The sequence below is a fragment of the Cyprinus carpio genome, chromosome A1, assembly GCF_018340385.1.
Source record: "Cyprinus carpio isolate SPL01 chromosome A1, ASM1834038v1, whole genome shotgun sequence".
NCBI classification, from domain to species: domain Eukaryota; kingdom Metazoa; phylum Chordata; class Actinopteri; order Cypriniformes; family Cyprinidae; genus Cyprinus; species Cyprinus carpio.
The window spans coordinates 35,768,350-35,785,587 of NC_056572.1; the positions used below are offsets into that span (position 1 = coordinate 35,768,350).

Genomic DNA, 17,238 nt, shown 5'->3' on the forward strand with positions numbered 1-17,238 from the left:
ATTCATTCTTTTGAGTTCTGTTCAAAAGCTTGATCAAACCAGTTGGCAAACCAGTGAATTGGTTCACGAATCAGTTTGAACGATTCGTTCAGTTCCCTGCCCAACACGCTGAGTGCTGAAGCGGTTCACTCAAAGTTGTAACAGAAAATTTAAGAACATCAAGAGCGTTGAAGGCATGGCTTTGGCTCTACAGTCAGTTAAAAGCAAATCTGCAAAGGCTTTTGTTTGCTAGCGATGAAGATCTTTATTAGATGAACACAGCATGTGCTGTCTATGGTTCAACAGGTATAACTTAGGCTACATTCGATTACAGTACACGATACCACTATGACATTACCAGTTTGTTGTACGTGTAACTTATTCATTAAATCCAATGTATAATTTTACATTAAATAAATTAAATAAATTAAATTTAAATTAAATTTATGCATTTAGCAGACGCTTTTATCCAAAGCAACTTACAGTGCATTCAGACTATCAATTTTTACCTATCATGTGTTCCCGGGAATCAAAACCCCAACCTTGCGCTTCGTAACGCAATGCTCTACCACTTGAGCTACAGGAACACTGTTAGCTGTAATTAACTGTATTAATTAACTGTATTTTTGCTTTTAAATAGTATGTGAATGAGTATGAATTGAATACCGTTTTAGATCTGTTTTAGGTGTGTTGCATTAGGATTGACTTAGTTTATATGGATATTTCCTCAATATTTACTAAATATTTACTTCTGTCACTTCACTTTTGTCTTCTGCAAAATACAAAATGTTTTTTTTTTTCTTTTTTTTTTTTTCTTTATCTCATATTATTTAATAAAATAATAATTAGGTAAAATTTACTCTGACAAATGACACAAAACACAAAGTCATGGAACTGAAACTGTGCATGAGAAATATGCACACAGATCTGTTCCTGCATTAAATATAAAAACCGGGTCCACTGGATTCAGTTACTTTAAAACACAGAATGTTTTGTATTGCTCTTATGAACATTTAGTCAAAAGAAACCAAGCCCTCTGTGTTTAATCTGAATGAAAAGAATAACAAGCTAATAATAGAAACTACTGCGTGCAATTAACCGAAGAGCTATTGAAGTAATATGTGTTATAATTACAGACACAACCTTTCCACACCTTACAGTTTGAACCTGCTCAGCTGCGTATTACACAGGGGTGTGGCTTTGTTTTATGTTTTTCAAGGCACCTGTCACATTTACTAACAAGATACCCCTGAAAAATCAGACAAAAGCATGACACACACAAGGAAAAACATGTCAAAATCAATTACATTAAACAGAATGATATATATATATATATATATATATATATATATATATATATATATATATATATATATATATATATATTATAACCCACCATACATTACACATGTTACATACATGCACAGTTTATTTGGATCTAAAAGTGATTTTGAGGTGTAATTTCTCAAAATCACTTTTCCACAGAAGAGAGAAAGCCTTTCAGGTATGAAAAAACATTGAGGCAGTACATTTATTTTTAATTTATTTATTTTTGTGAATTATTCCTTTAGTCCTTATTATGTAATATTTGTATTACATTTGTGTATAGTTGACAAACAGGCTCACCTATCAATACCTATAACTGCAAGACGAATAAATACAAAAAATTAAGTATTAAAAAATTAAGTAAAAAAGTATTGTTCAACTGGCAGTACTTTATTTCATAGTATTGTCATCAGCAGTCCATCTAATGTGTCTCATGCCAGTGAACAAGCTAAACATTTGTATGAGACACACCCTCATAACGACTTTGCTGAACATTTATTTCAGTGAGTTGAGCTGCTAGATCTATGAAACCTGTAAGCAGTTCTACAGATCTTTATTGCCGCATCAGAGTTTTTAACAACCCACAAAAAGAAGATAAAAGAGAAGATGCCTCGATCTGAGCAAACCAGAAAAACTCTCTCCGATCACAGGAAAAGTCTCCAGGATCTAAAAAAGTCCTATGAAGCAAGTGAAGGTAAGGGAAGGGAGACGTGTTGTGTATGAATGTAAATGTAATGTGCATTCGTGATTAGAGTAATTTCTATCTGCTACTTCCAAAATTATGATTAACAAACCAGGAGTTCAAGTTCTGTTCAGCACATGATTATAGTTAAAGTATAAGATGTTTAATTAATACATGCAAATAAAGTTATTTGTTTCTTTGAATCTCAACTTGTCTTGACTTGAGATGACACGAAAAAAAATGAACATCATGAAACAAATATCTTAACGAAGAAGCCGATTCAAATGGGCAAGTAGAAACAAATCAGATATTATAATGAGACTAACCAGTGTTTTTGTTTTCAAAATAGTCTACAAAGCATTAGATTAGTTAAAAATTAAGCAGCATATATTCAGTCTTTCAGCTCCTGTTATCACATTAACTGTCACATAAAGATAGTAAAGGCAATTTAGAAAGGAAATAAAGATAGTTTACAGGGCACATCCAAATACCCACACTTTCAGTCTTTGCACTTGTCCACTTGTCTACTTATATGACGTATTTCCTGTATTTGATCCAAGTGTTCAAGTAGGCGAGGAGACCAGAAGTGTGTGTAGAACTTTTCATCACCTGATCAGACACACTTTCGAGTTTTGTAAAAAGTGTTTACAGAGCTTTATTTAGATTTTCAGTATGTTTCAGTATTTTAAAATAAACTCATAAATGTCTGTAAGTAAACTTATCAATGTAAATTTAGTAATTGTGTTACTTGTAATTATGTCATAAAAAGCTTTTGCAAATATTGTACAAAATACACTCATCTTTGAACAAATTTAACTTACAGTGGAATGTTCTCGTGATTTTTGGGGCACATGAGTTCCTGAACATGATGTGTAATGGTATAAGTTTCGCCAAAATGTCAAAGTATTGTAAGTATTGTCAAGTTATGTTTACCACAGGTTTTATTTTACTCAACTAATTGAAGAAGAAGAAGAAGAAGAAAAAAAAAAATTATAAAACCCCATAGGAAAATCTTAAGAAAATAAGCAGTGAAGTAGTCTTCGGGTTCTGGCGCCATACCTGCACCACTCTAAACAGCTCTGATTTCAAGATTAGAACAGAATAAAAAGGGTGATTTTAATGCAATACCTGCCAAAAATGGTGAGCAATTTTTAACTCACATATTATGAAGGCTTAATAAATATATTTATTATACTTTTTTCACCCAAAACAGGATTTCTGATTTATTTCATGATGAAGCAAAATTGGACCTTTATAGTGATACTGGAGGGTGTTGTATTTAGTGTTCTCTCATTTATATCTCATGACTCATGTCACTATTTGTACAATGTTTCTCACCAGAATCTACTCTGCATCTTGCCCATGATACGCTGCAAACGTTCATGATTCCTATTCAGAACACTGATTAGAATCTGGTATATTTTGTTTATCAAGATGAAATGATCAAACTTTATTTTGGGGTGGAAAAAAATCACAATCATAATTTGACGAAATATCAACAATAAAAAAAATTCCAATATTAGTTACCTCTGAACCTTAATGTAAATAATTTATGAATAAGTTATAAACGTTAATAACCTGTAAAAGTGAATCTTAATGTAAAGTGAACACTTGTGAACCATTTATTAATGAGTTTTTTTTTTTTATTTGATTGTGTGTGTGAATGTTAATTTAAGTGGGCACCTGTGAACCATTTATTAATGAGTTATAAATGCTAATAACTTCTAAAAGTAAACCTTAATCTAAAGTGGTTGCCTGCGAACCATTAATTAATGAGTTATAAATGTTAATAACCTGCTTAAAGTGAACTTTAATGTAAAGTGGACACCTGTTAACCATTTTTTAATGAGTTATAAATGTTAATAACCTGTTAAAGTGAACTTTAATGTAAAGTGGACACCTGTTAACCATTTATTAATGAGTTATAAATTTTAATAACCTGTTAAAGTGAACCTTAATGTAAAGTGAACACCTTTGGACCATTTATTAATGAGTTATAAATGTTAATAACCTGTTGAAGTGAACATTAATGTAAAGTGAACACCTGTGAACCATTATTAATGAGTTATAAACGTTAATAACTTGTGAAAGTAAACATTAATGTAAAGTGGATACCTGTGTACCATTTATTAATGAGTTATAAATGTTAATAACCTGTTAAAATGAACATTAATGTAAAGTGGACACCTGTGTACCATTTATTAATGAGTTATAAATGTTAACCTGTGAAAGTGAACACAATAATCATTTATTTATTATTAATGCACACACTGAAGGGTAATTATTATTATTTATTTTTTTTCTGGTAAAATGTGTTTTATTGTTGATGCACTAATTTGAAACAACATTCCTGAGCATAACTGCACACGAAAAGTGGATTATACAAGTAAACACACATTAAACAATTCAGAAAAAAAAATCAAGTATTCCACCAAATTAAGACTAAGCATCACATCTATATGACAAAAAATATTTGATAAATGCAAGCAAAATAAAGGCACCTAAATACACTGAACAAAATTATAAATGCAACACCTTTGTTTTTGCCCCCATTTTTTATGAGCTGAACTCAAAGATCTAAGACTTTTTCTATGTACACAATGTCTCTCAAATATTGTTCACAAATCTGTGTAAATCTGTGTTAGTGAGCACTTCTTTGCCAAGATAATCCATCCACCTCACAGGTGTGGCATATCAAGATGCTGATTAGCATGATAATTGCACAGGTGTGCCTTAGGCTGGCCACAATTAAAGGCTACACTAAAATGTGCAGTTTTATCACACAGCACAATGCACTGTAAAAAATGATTCACTTTATTTACTCAATAAAATTGTTTAAAATTGTATATCCTATATTATTAAGTAAATTTAACACATTAGAATTAATTAGAAATAATCAAATTAGATGCTTACAAGCAACCATTCAAAATGATTAGAAGAACATGAAAAAATTAAGTAAAATACACACAAAATATTGATTTCATTGGGAAAAAAAAAACAACTATGCTAAAGAATACTATGTTATACATGCCAGGCCAGTAGTTGGCGATGCATGAAACACCCTGTGAAAACATTATATGTATGCACATGATGTCAACTTTTTTACAAATTCACATTTTTGTTGCTTACATAGATATGATACAGGCATAATGTTCAGAAGTTTGTGTCTTCAGTCCCTCAAAACATAGTTATTGAAGACACCTAAAGTTCACAAAAGAATCACTGAAGGGAAGGAGACAAAGGGTAAATTTATAGGGTTACCATTATAGTGGTCAGTGTTTGCTTTAGTTGGGCTCTTGACCCTTGACTTTTGAATATTACATGTTGTATGGTTGTTGTAACTGAATTATAACAGCTAGATATGCCAAGAGTAAAGCTGTTCAGGTGGTGTTGGTTATGATTTTACATAATCATTGTTTGGCCTGAGTGTTATAAATAGAGCCTGTTCAGATTAACAGATGAACTGTAAGCATCACAAAACAAGCTACTAAAAATTGCATAAAAAAGTAAAAATAAAAGAAAATATTAAGAATAAATCTTAAGACAATTAATCTCATAATTTATTCATGCCTCAAAGCATGATGGGAGCCATAAATGAGTTTTGATTGGTGGCACCCAGAATGCAGTGCAACATGCTTTTTGATGGTCACCATTGTTGAGGTTCTCAGGCCTGATTCTTGATCTCTGTTGCCTAAATGAAATATACTTTCTTTTTTTAAATGTTTGAAATATTTGCTTCTTAGAATCTCTCTGATTATGCTGAAAAATACCAGACCTTATACTGTATAGACAAAGGACGTCTGTTGTTGATAAGACAAAATCCAGATCAAATGTCAAAACAAACAACACCAGATGATCTTATTCTTTATTGGCTTGTCTAACTGCTGTATCACAATTACAGCAATCAAAAAATTGTTTAAAAGTTTAAGGGTCAAGAGCCCAACTGAAGCAAACACTGACCACCGTAATGGTAACCAAAATGTAGATTATGCTCCTTCAGTGATTCTGTTTGTTAACATCAGGTGTCTTCAATAACTCTGTTTTGGGGGCTTGAAAACACAAGCTTTTGAACACTATGCCAACTGTCAGATACCGTCTCAGGGAAGCTCAACTGCATACTCGTTGTCCTCATCTGGGTCTCGACCTGAATGCAGTTCATTGTCCTAACTGACTTGAGTAGGCAAATGCTCACATTCAATGGTGTCTGACACTTTGGAAAAGTGTTCTCTTCATGGATAAATCCTGGTTTTCAATTTACAGGGCAGATGGCAGACAGCATGTATGGTGTCGTGTGGGTGAGCGTGTTGCTGATTTCAACGTTGTGGATCGAGTGGCCCATGGTGGCAGTGGGGTTATGGTATGGGCAGGCGAATGTTATGGACAATGGACACAGGTGCATTTTATTGATGGCATTTTTTGAATGCACAGAGATACTGTGATGACATCCTGAGGCCCATTGTTGTGCCATTCATCCACGACCATCACCATATGTTACAGCATGATAATGCACGGCCCCATGTTGCAAGGATCTGTACACAATTCCTGGAAGCTGAAAACATCCCAGTTCTTGCATGGCCAGCATACTCACCGGAGATGTCACCCATTGAGTATGTTTGGGATGCTCTGGATCAAGGTATACAACAGCATGTTCCAGATCCTGCCAATATCCAGCAAGTTCGCACAGCCATTAAAGAGCAGTGGACCAACATTCCACAGGCCACAATCAACAACCTGATCAACTTCATGTGAAGGAGATGTGTTGCACTGCATGAGACAAATGGTGGTCACACCAGATACTGACTGGTTTCGGACCCCTCCGGACCCCCCAGTACAGTAAAACTACACATTTTAGAGTGGCCTTTTATTGTGGCCAGCCTAAGGCACACCTGTGTTATAATCATCCTGTCTAATCAGCATCTCGATATGCCACACCTGTGAGGTGGATGGATTATCTCGGCAAAGGTGAAGTGCTCACTAACACAGATTTAGACAGATTTGTGAACAATATTTGAGAGAAATAGGCCTTTTGTGTACATAAAAAAGTCTTAGATCATTGAGTTCAGCTCATCAAAAATGGGGCCAAAAACAAAAGTGTTGCATTTATAATGATCAACACTTGAAAAACACAGTCTGCAATGTCACCTCACAGTTAGCTTACCCTTAAAATAAGTAAACACTTATGTGAGATTAACATTTCACTTCAGAGCACATTGGACCTGTCCTAACACAAGACTTCTTTTGAAAAGTGGCTTTTTATTGAATGAGGGCATGAATGTTCATGCATAATCCTGTGATTCACACCTATGAAGACAAAATGAGCTGCATAATGAGCCTTTCAGTCAGGTATGTGACTGAGAGGGAATTAGGGCTGTCAAAAAAAAAAAAAATCACATTTCGAATATTCGTTGAATTAAAAAAAAAAATCCTCATTCGAATGCAAAGCTGTTTCATTCTAATTTTAGGTCTGTGGCAGCCATCAGGCAGCCTTATCAGTGGCGCACGAAATGCGACGACGATGTACGTGTCATTGCATTTTATTGCATTTGTTAGCCTATCCAGTTGAATCCACTAGATGCGGCGATGCTCTGTTGTTCACTCAATATATTGTGGAAAATGAGAGCATCAATGTGGAGAAGATGTTGTTTACGTCAAAACCGAAACCAAGCCATTCACACAGAACGCCTATTTATCACATTTTCTAGATGGACATCTATCAGTGTTGTACTTGCATCTAGCACAAGAGAGTGGCATGTTTAGAAATCCATATAAAATGATGTGCCCTCTTGTGGCCTCAGGAGAGAAACCAAAAGCTTTGAATTTTGATAATATTTAAGTTTGAATTTAGTTTTTCTGTCATTTTGACAGCCCCACTGTAAAAAATTATTCACTTTATTTACTCGATAAAATTGTTTAAAATTTTACATCCAATATTATAATTAAATTTAACACATTAGAATTATTTAGAAATAATCAAATTAGATTCTTACAAGCAACCTTTCAAAATGAGTAGAAGAACATGAAAAAAATAAGTAAAATTTATACAAAAATATTGATTTCATTGAAAAAAAAAAAAGCAAACAAAAACACTGATAAAGAATACTGTGTTATACATGACAGGCCAGTAGTTGGAGATTATGAAACACCCTGTGAAAACATTATATGCATGCACATGACGTCAACTTTTTTACAAATTCATATTTTTATTGCTTACATAGATATGATACAGGCATGTTCAGAAGTTTGTGTCTTCAGTCCCCCAAAACAGAGTTATTGAAGACATCTTAAGTTCATAAAACAGAATCACTGAAGGAGAAAAGGGTACATTTATAGGGTTACCATTATAGTGGTCAGTGTTTGCTATAGTTGAGCTCTTGACCCTTTGACTTTTTAATATTACATTTTGTATGGCTGTTGTAACTGAATTATAACAGCTAGATATGCTAAGAGTAAAGATGTTTTCAGGTGGGGTCAGTTATGATTTTACATAATCATTGTTTGGCCTGAGTGTTATAAATAGAGCCTGTTCTCTGAGTTAAATTAACATTCAGAGGTGGAGAGTCCAGGGGTCAGAAAGTAAAAGTCCTGCCATGTTTTTGTTCCACCCATGAACTCAGCAGCTGATTTCACCGGAGGAGGAATCAAAGTCATTCCTTCCAAGTCACAAACAAGTCTCAAGTCAAATCCCAAGTCCTCAAAGAGTTAAAGTTAATGAGATAATTAAGTGACTAATTAAATGATGATTGTGCATTAGTGATGAACACCTGTTGTTGTTGTAAATTACAGAGGATCAGATGTTAATGTTTTATTGGTTAAAACGATGCCACCATCATGGAGATCAGTGTTTGATTTAGTTGTGCTCTTGACCCTTGACTTGTTGTACTAGATCTTTCTCTGTAGTTCTATATGTGGTGTTGTAGAGAAGAGAGATCAGTGATATGCATTAAACAGATAGTCACAATGAGCTGGTGTGATTATATTCAAAATAGTGTTTGTTTTTTTCATAAGTTTAGATTTTGAATAATCATCCCAGTGAAACTACAGCATGCAAAAAAAGTACTGTTATAATATTTACAGAGAATAAATTTTAAATCTGTGTAACACATACAGAAATTTGAACTCCAGTGCTTTTTAGACACACACACAGATACCAAGAACCAGCATATGAATCTCTACAATGGTGAAAATCAACAAAATGCTTCATTTTGCAATACATGAAAAACTCCCATAATGCACTGCAGTATGAATAATTATTTGTCACCACTTTTGAGGATCATATGATAAATGTTCATGGCTAAATGCCTAATCCTAAACACTATTTTTTTTTCTTTTTCTTTCTTAATATTGAAGTATTATGGTGGCATTTGCATAATGAGATATTTCTCTTTTTTTAAAGAACAATAAAGAAATTCAAATCAAGATCATACAGTCATCAAAAGCATAAGTTACCTGCTAGCTCAAGATTTGCTTCAGCATTGCACAAACGTTTGCTATGAAACAGTAATGCATTTGCTTAGAAGCAAATTTATCAAAACTGTTAAAAGGCTCAAGAGTCCAACTGAAGCAAATACTGACCACAATTATGGTGGCAAAGTTTTTTTTTTTTCCTTTCAATTGATTTCATCCAAGGCTGTGCTTAAAGTCAGTTGTAGTTCTTATGTTTCTCTTTTCTTCAGTGATGTTGATTGTTAACAGCAGGTGTTCATCACTAATGCACAATCTTCATTTAATTAGTCACTTAATTATTTCATTAACTTTAACTCTTTGAGGACTTGGGATTTAACTTGAGACTCGTTTGTGACTTGGAAGGAATGACTTGATTCCTCCTCTGGTGAAATCAGCTGCTGAGTTCATTGGTGCAATAAACATATGGCAGGACTTTTACTTTCTGACCCCTGGACTCTCCACTTCTGTTAACATTCAATATAGCAGGCCCTGTAATTCAACAATAGAAGACCTGAAATTTTCTGTAAAATCCAGTTTAAGAATTCTGATTAAGAAAAAATTTGTAGTGGGGAAGGGAAACCTTCTTTTAGACACACAGTGACATCAAGAACCAGCGTATGAATCTCAAGAATGGTGACAAACAGCATATTCAGATTAACAGATAAACTGTAAGCATCATAAAACAAGCTACTAAAAATTACATAAAAATGTAAAGTAAAAGAAAATATTAAGAATAAATCTAAGACAATTCATCTCATAATTTATTCATGCCGCAAAACATGATGGGAGCCTGAATGCAGTGCAACATGCTTTTTGATGTTCACCATTGTTGAGGTTCTCAGCTTGATTCTTGATGTATGTGTGCCTAAATGAACGAAATATTCTTCTTTTTTAAATGTTTTGATCAGAAATGCTTCTTACAAAATACCAGACCTTATACTGTATAACCAAAGGACGCCTGTTGTTGATAAGACACAACCAACTCAGAAATCCAGATCAAATGATATCAAAGCAAACAACACCACCTGATCTTATTCTTTATTGGCTTGTCTAACTGCTGTATCACAATTACAGCAACCAAAAAATTTGTTTAAAAGTTTAAGGGTCAAGAGCCCAACTAAAGCAAACACTGACCACCGTAATGGTAACCAAAATGCAGCTTATTCTCCTTCAGTGATTCTGTTTGTTAACATCAGGTGTCTTCAATAACTCTGTTTTGGGGGCTTGAAAACACACACTGTAAAAAGTGATACTCTATATTTACTCAATAAAATTGTGGCAACAGATTACAAGATACAGGAGACTTGTGTTGCAGTACATTCTGGGTGCCACCTATCAAAATTCATCCATGGCTCCCATGATGCACTGCAACACAAGTCTCCTGCAACATGCTTTTTTGATTGTCACCGTCGTTGAGGTTCACAGGTTGATTCTTGATGTTTGCATGTCTAAATGAAAGACTCTTTTGAAAGATTTTTGAACATACAACTTTTAAGAAATTTCACAGATTGTATTTAAAATGCCGGTAGTCCTATGCTAAAGAACCATTCAGCCGCAATAATCAAGAATGAAAGTTTAACTCAGTGATTCAGGAAAACCAATATTTTTTGTTTGCCCGTCTGTTTTATAACTCCATTACAACATCCAAACAAAATCTGACTTTAAAATATTAAGGGTCAAGAGCCCAACTAAAGCAAACATTGGCCACTATAATGGTGACATTAAAATAGTGATTTTCGTCTTTGTTGATTCTGCTCATTAACATCAGGTCTTGTCAATAATGGTCAATCATCACTCAATTAATCACTTAATTATCTCATTAACTTTAACTCTGATTCAAGTGTTAATTTAACACTCCTATTTTAACACTTTCACACTCTTGAGTGTGGTCTCACATGTACTCCCAGCAGAGTTAATTTCACTCTGGTTTTTTTGCTGTGTACCAAACCTAAAAACATAGGCACAACGCTTATTGACCTTTGCCCCAGCAGTCTGTTTTTTCTTGTCTTCCAAATAGCCAATTTTGCAGTGCCAGATAAAAAATTAATTAAAACAATCACATTTTTCTTTTGAACTGACTACTTTGGCCCAAAAATGAACAATTGAAAAGAAAAATCTACACCCAGGGACAAAAAACAAATGCTTAAAAAATCAACAAGATTAACCAATCTTGAACACTTCACAAAGAGATGAAAAATTGACTCAGTCTCAGAACAAAAAGGGCAACCCACCCCAACACCAGGATTGAGGTGTACCACATGTCTGTTTGTAGCTATTGCCCCATGTACAATCCTCCACTGGAGGTCACCTGTCCGCTTGTCAATCGGAAATTTGTACAGGGTACGCCAGCTGCCTTTAGGAGAAAAATCAGATGCAAAGAACTGTGTCCATCTTGTTGAAGAAACTCCATTCAAAGATTGCACGTTGGAGACTTTAACAGATATCAAATAGAGTGATTTCTTTCCAGCAGAATCAAAGCTTTCCAGAACTGGTGTTTTCAGAGTCAGTAAACAGCTTTCATCTTCTACCCAGTCGTCCACAGCCGCGCTTACATTGATTAAGGGAAAAAGATGACCATACCCCTCAACCCATTCATTTAGGACATCTGGGTCTTTCAAAAAAACTTGATATTCTGTGCTCAAGTCCTTGAATATCTTTGCAGTGCATTGTTGTAAAAACCGGATCGATTTCACACACAGCTTCTTTGGCTTAAGTCTTTCAAATCACTTCTCAGAATATGTCCCAGCTTACTGCACCCAGCCGCTAACAGTCGTGCTCGAACATTTTCAGATGACAACTGTCTTGAAGATAAAAAGGAGTTGAAAAACAATGGTTCCTCTAACAACTAATCACCAGCAGGTGTATTAGGTGATCTTGATACGATAAAAACCTTCCAGGCCTCCAGCACAGATCTGTAACAGGGGAAGGGGGGAAGATCCACCATTTCTTTCTCTTGCAATTGCATTAAAAACAAATGTTTATCAAACCCCATTCCACCTGCCCTCCTTAAAAGAGCTGTTGCAGTGTCCATCCAGGCAGAATTTTTTATTAAACAAGAGTCTTTGGGCTGTTTGGAGCCGAAAAGTCACTATCCTGGACTTAATATCCACCAAGCCCTGCCCGCCTTCTTTTACTGGAAGATACAAAGCGGCTACTCAAATCCAGTGCTGTCCTGACCAGAAAAAGGTCACCAAACTCCTTTGAATGCTTTGAATCAGTCCTGTAGGTGGCTGCAGTACGCACAGTTTATGCCAAAGTGTAGGAGCCACTAAATTATTAGCGACCAAAACTCTTCCCCTATAGGACAGCTGGGGTAGCAACCATTTCCAGCGAAACAATCCAAGTAGATATAACTGCAGGCCGGAGATCTCCAAAATGGGGCGTGAACTCCAAAATTGGGCAGAACCTCCAAAATGGGGTGGGGTCTCCTCGCGCAAAGACTTTCGCCATTGGCTCTGGCTCCAGCCAATTGTTATTGACTTACATTTCAAAATAAAATTTTATAAATTAAACATTGTTTCTAGTTAATTTTATTTTCATAAAATAAAATATGCTATATAAATAAATATTCTCTGTGAGAGCAACCCCAAAGCTTGTGGCCAGTGATGTTCGGACTGGAGTTTGAACCTCTGCTTAATGATATAAACGTGAATCACCCCACGAGGTCTCCCGCGAGCCGTCCCAGCGCAGCTCTAACGCTTTTTTCTCAGCAAACGGGGGCATCCTGGGGCTCGAAATTTGCAGGGTAGAAAGGGGTAGTGACGCTGGGTGTAACTAAAAAGGTGCCATTGTCCGGCGAGGTCCAGTTGGGGAGTTACGGAATGATCTCATATCGCATAGTGTAGGAAACAACACTTTAATTAACACAACCAATAAAATCTTTAGAATCAGCGTTTGCACTTAAGTTGATTGGGGAGAAAAATTGCGCTTGCGTGTCATGTGCCTGTCTGTCAATGGGAGGAAGCCACGCCCTATTTTGGAGCTCCCACCCCGTTTTGGAGTTCCCGCCCCCATTTGGAGATCTCCAGGCTGCAGTTATATCCTTCTCAAACGATCGGGTACACACTCTTTCCTCTAAACCCTCCCAATTTAACTTTTGAAACTCACTTTTCCCAAAATAAATGGCTAAAATCTTTAACCCCTCTTTTTTCCATGCAAGACCCCCTGGCAACTGTGGAAGATTCTCATCAGAAAACTGCCCTGCCCAAAAGGCCTCACTTTTATCACAGTTCACTTTCGCCGATGAGGCTTTTTCATACACATTAAGTGCACTAACCAGGGCCTTAATGTTTCTTTCATGATTAACAAACACTGTCACATCATCAGCAAAAGCACTTACAGTAATACTTGAACTCTGAGATAAACCAGGAAAAATAAACCCAGACAAAGTTCTATGCAAGTTAAAAAGAAGAGGCTCAATAGCAATGCTATAAAGTTGCCCTGATAAAGGACAACCTTGTCTGATACCCCTTGAAACTGGGATTGGCCGGCTTAGCCCGCCTCCTACTTTAACAATGCAAGCAGCACCGGAATACAGCAATATGACCATATTTAGGAAAGAATCACCAATACCAAAAGCTTTTAAAACATTAAAAAGATAGCCATGATCAACCCGATCAAAGGCTTTCTCTTGATCTAAAGAAAATAAACCAACTTTCAAGTCAAAACTTTTACAAATATCTAAAATATCCCGAATTAAAAACAAATTATCCATTATTGTCATCTCTGGGATACAATAAGTTTGATCTTTTTGTGTAATCAAATTTAGATATTCTTTTAATCTATTAGCAAGACACTTAGACATAATTTTGTAATCAGTGGTCAGTAATGCAACGGGTCTCCAATTTTTTAAAAGAGATAAATCTCCCTTTTTTGGTAATAAAGATAGCACTGCACGTTGACAAGATATAGGCAAACAACCATCTTTTCTACATTCACAGAAAACCTCATATAAGTCTTGTCAAATAAAATTCCAAAAATGCTTGTAAAATTAAGAGGGCAACCCATCAATACCGGGAGATCGTTCCAATACCAAGCTGACCAACTGCAGTAATGAGCTCTTGAAGGGAAAGTTCAGTGTCCAAATCAGTCTTAGAGTCCGAGTCTATTTGAGGCAAGTCTTGAATTAGCTGTTCGGCACAGTCAGTATAACATTGTTCAGCAGCATAGAGATTGGAATAAAAATCCACTGCATGATGCCTCATCTCTGTAATATTACTGGTCACCCTCCCATCAGGAAGGCGAAGACATGACATCTGTTTCTGTTGTGCCACTTTGTGCTCCAAATTAAAAAAAAAAATAAGCACTAGGAGCATCCATGTCATTAATTGTGGAAGTCGTGGCCTAATGGTTAGAGAGTCGGACTCCCAATCGAAGGGTTGTGAGTTCGAGTCTCGGGCCGGCAGGAATTGTGGGTGGGGGGAGTGAATGTACAGCGCTCTCTCCACCCTCAATACCCATGACTTAGGTGCCCTTGAGCAAGGCACTGAACTGCTCCCCGGGCGCCGCAGCATATGGCTGCCCACTGCTCCGGGTGTGTGTTCACAGTGTGTGTGTGTGTTCACTGCTCTGTGTGTGTGCACTTCGGATGGGTTAAATGCAGAGCACAAATTCTGAGTATGGGTCACCATACTTGGCTGAATGTCACGTCACTTTCACTTTCACTTTCAATAGAGACAAACCGAGACCTCACAAGAGCTCCCTTAACCCTTTCATTCAAAACCAAACCCAGTTCTCTTTTTTTTTTCTTGCAGATTGTTAAACAGATTAGAATCATATCTATTAATTAGATCCACCTCCATATTTGATATGTCCTTTTCAAATGACTGAATAATTTCTCTTAATTTAATAGTGGAATTAGCAGTATGTTGCAAACAAAACATTTTAATGTTTGTTTTCCCTATTTCCCACCGCTGTTTTAATTTTCAAAAGTGCCTTTACACAATCTCCACTGTTGCCGAAAAATCTCAAAATGTTTACAAAAATTAAGATCCTGAAGTAATTTAGTGTTAAAATGCCAATAAGACGACTTCTTTATACACTTGGACATATTTATAATAAGAGAAACCAAATGATGATCTGTGTACCCTACTGGAGTGATAAAACAATCAATACTCCGACTACTAAGATGATTGGACATATATATCCTATCCAATTGAGCAGCACTGACTCTATTATCTGTCATTTTAATCCAAGTATATTGTCTTACTTGTGGGTGTTTGAGCCGCCACATATCTAAAAGGTCTACTTCTCGAACTAATTTTAATAATTGAGATGAAGACTGAAGGTGAGGTTCTTCATTTTTGCGATCAATCGTGAAATTCTCAGTACAATTCCAATCGCCTCCCATGATTATATTTCCATCAGCACAGAACATTAAAGCATTTCTTAACATGCTGAAAAAAATTAGTCGTTCATGTCCCACATTAGGTGCATATGCATTTAAAAAAGTAAAAAATAACTCCATCAATATCAGCCTTTACTACTACTAGTATTCCAGTTACAGGTTCCTCTTTTTTTAAAACATTAACTCTTAGATCTGGAGAATATAAGATTGCCAGCACAGCACTCACATTAGTTTTATGACTAAGTTTGTTTTGACTCTAGTTCATTAGCAATATCGCTATGAGTTTCTTGAAGGAAAATAACATTTAGTTTTTTTTGCTCTATTGTTTCAAACACAAGAGCACGCTTACATCCATCCCTTCCACCATTAATGTTAAGTGAGCCAACCCTCAAGACGTCCATAAAAAATACTGGAAGAAAGAGCAGACAGGCAGAAAAAAAAAACAGAAATAAAGAAAAAGACACCATGTGATGGATGAAAAGATCAATAACTAAAGTACTTTTACCGTTCTCTTTTTCTCCATTTTCTGATCCTTTCTAACTGTAGTTAAGTGCTTGTTTAAACGAAACCGCTTCTTTTCGCTCAGGAGATCAACCCCCACATTCTTCTGAAGATAAGTAACTGATTTTACGAATTTTTCTACATCAGGAAAGAATTCCTTTACATCAACCTGCTTTCCAAAAGTATTATCTACACTGTAAAACCCGACAAGTAACTTAACTCAAACCGTTTGAGTAAACAGATATCCTTAAAAACCTGACAAGTTAGGTTTACTCAAACCGTTTGAGGAAACCGATTGCCTTAAACCATTTAAGTTTTAAAACTAATAGTTGTGAGGACTCTGAACTTAATTCAGTTGAGTTCACTGAAAGAAGATATACATTGCAATTAAATAATTAAGTGATTAATTGAGTGATAATTGTGAATTAGTGATGAACAGCTGCTGTTAACAAACAGAATTACTGAAGAAAAGAGAGAAAGGAACTACAACTGACTTCAGACACAGCCTTAGATAAAATAAACTGAAATAAAATACATTAAATCTCTCAAGATCTGATTAAACAACCCCACAAACAGCATCACCAGCTCCACTTATTAATAACCAGACTGACTTTATTTCTGTCAGATGTCTACAGAAGATCTAAGGTTTAGATGTTGATTTATTGTTTCATTTGAAGTAACCATGTTAGAGATCAGTGTTTGCTTTAGTTGGGCTCTTTACCCTTGATTTCTGTCTTAGTTTTTTCTTTGGCTGTTGTAACCGTTTGTTGTAACTCAAAAGCCCAGAGAAAATATCATCAGGTGTTATACTCACACTCTTAGAAGCTGCTTTTATCCAAAGCAACTTACAGTGCATTCAGGTTAGCATTTTTTCTTTATCTAATCTGTACCCTGGATGTTGGTTGTTATACTGTATATTGGTGATGACAATCATTGATTATTGAACTGTTTGGAGTCTAAT

General features: G+C 35.5%; 1 protein-coding gene across 1 annotated transcript in view; it reads left to right on the forward strand.

Annotated features, from left to right (window-relative positions):
• Window positions 1-1,787: 1,787 nt before the first annotated feature.
• The window catches only part of LOC122146908 (uncharacterized protein MG461 homolog), a 29,855-nt gene continuing 14,404 nt past the window's right edge, over window positions 1,788-17,238 (forward strand). Inside the window, exon 1 of the mRNA XM_042767072.1 lies at window positions 1,788-1,999. Coding sequence (XP_042623006.1) covers window positions 1,912-1,999 — 88 coding nt within the window. The 5' untranslated portion in view covers window positions 1,788-1,911. The remainder of the gene's footprint in view (window positions 2,000-17,238) is intronic.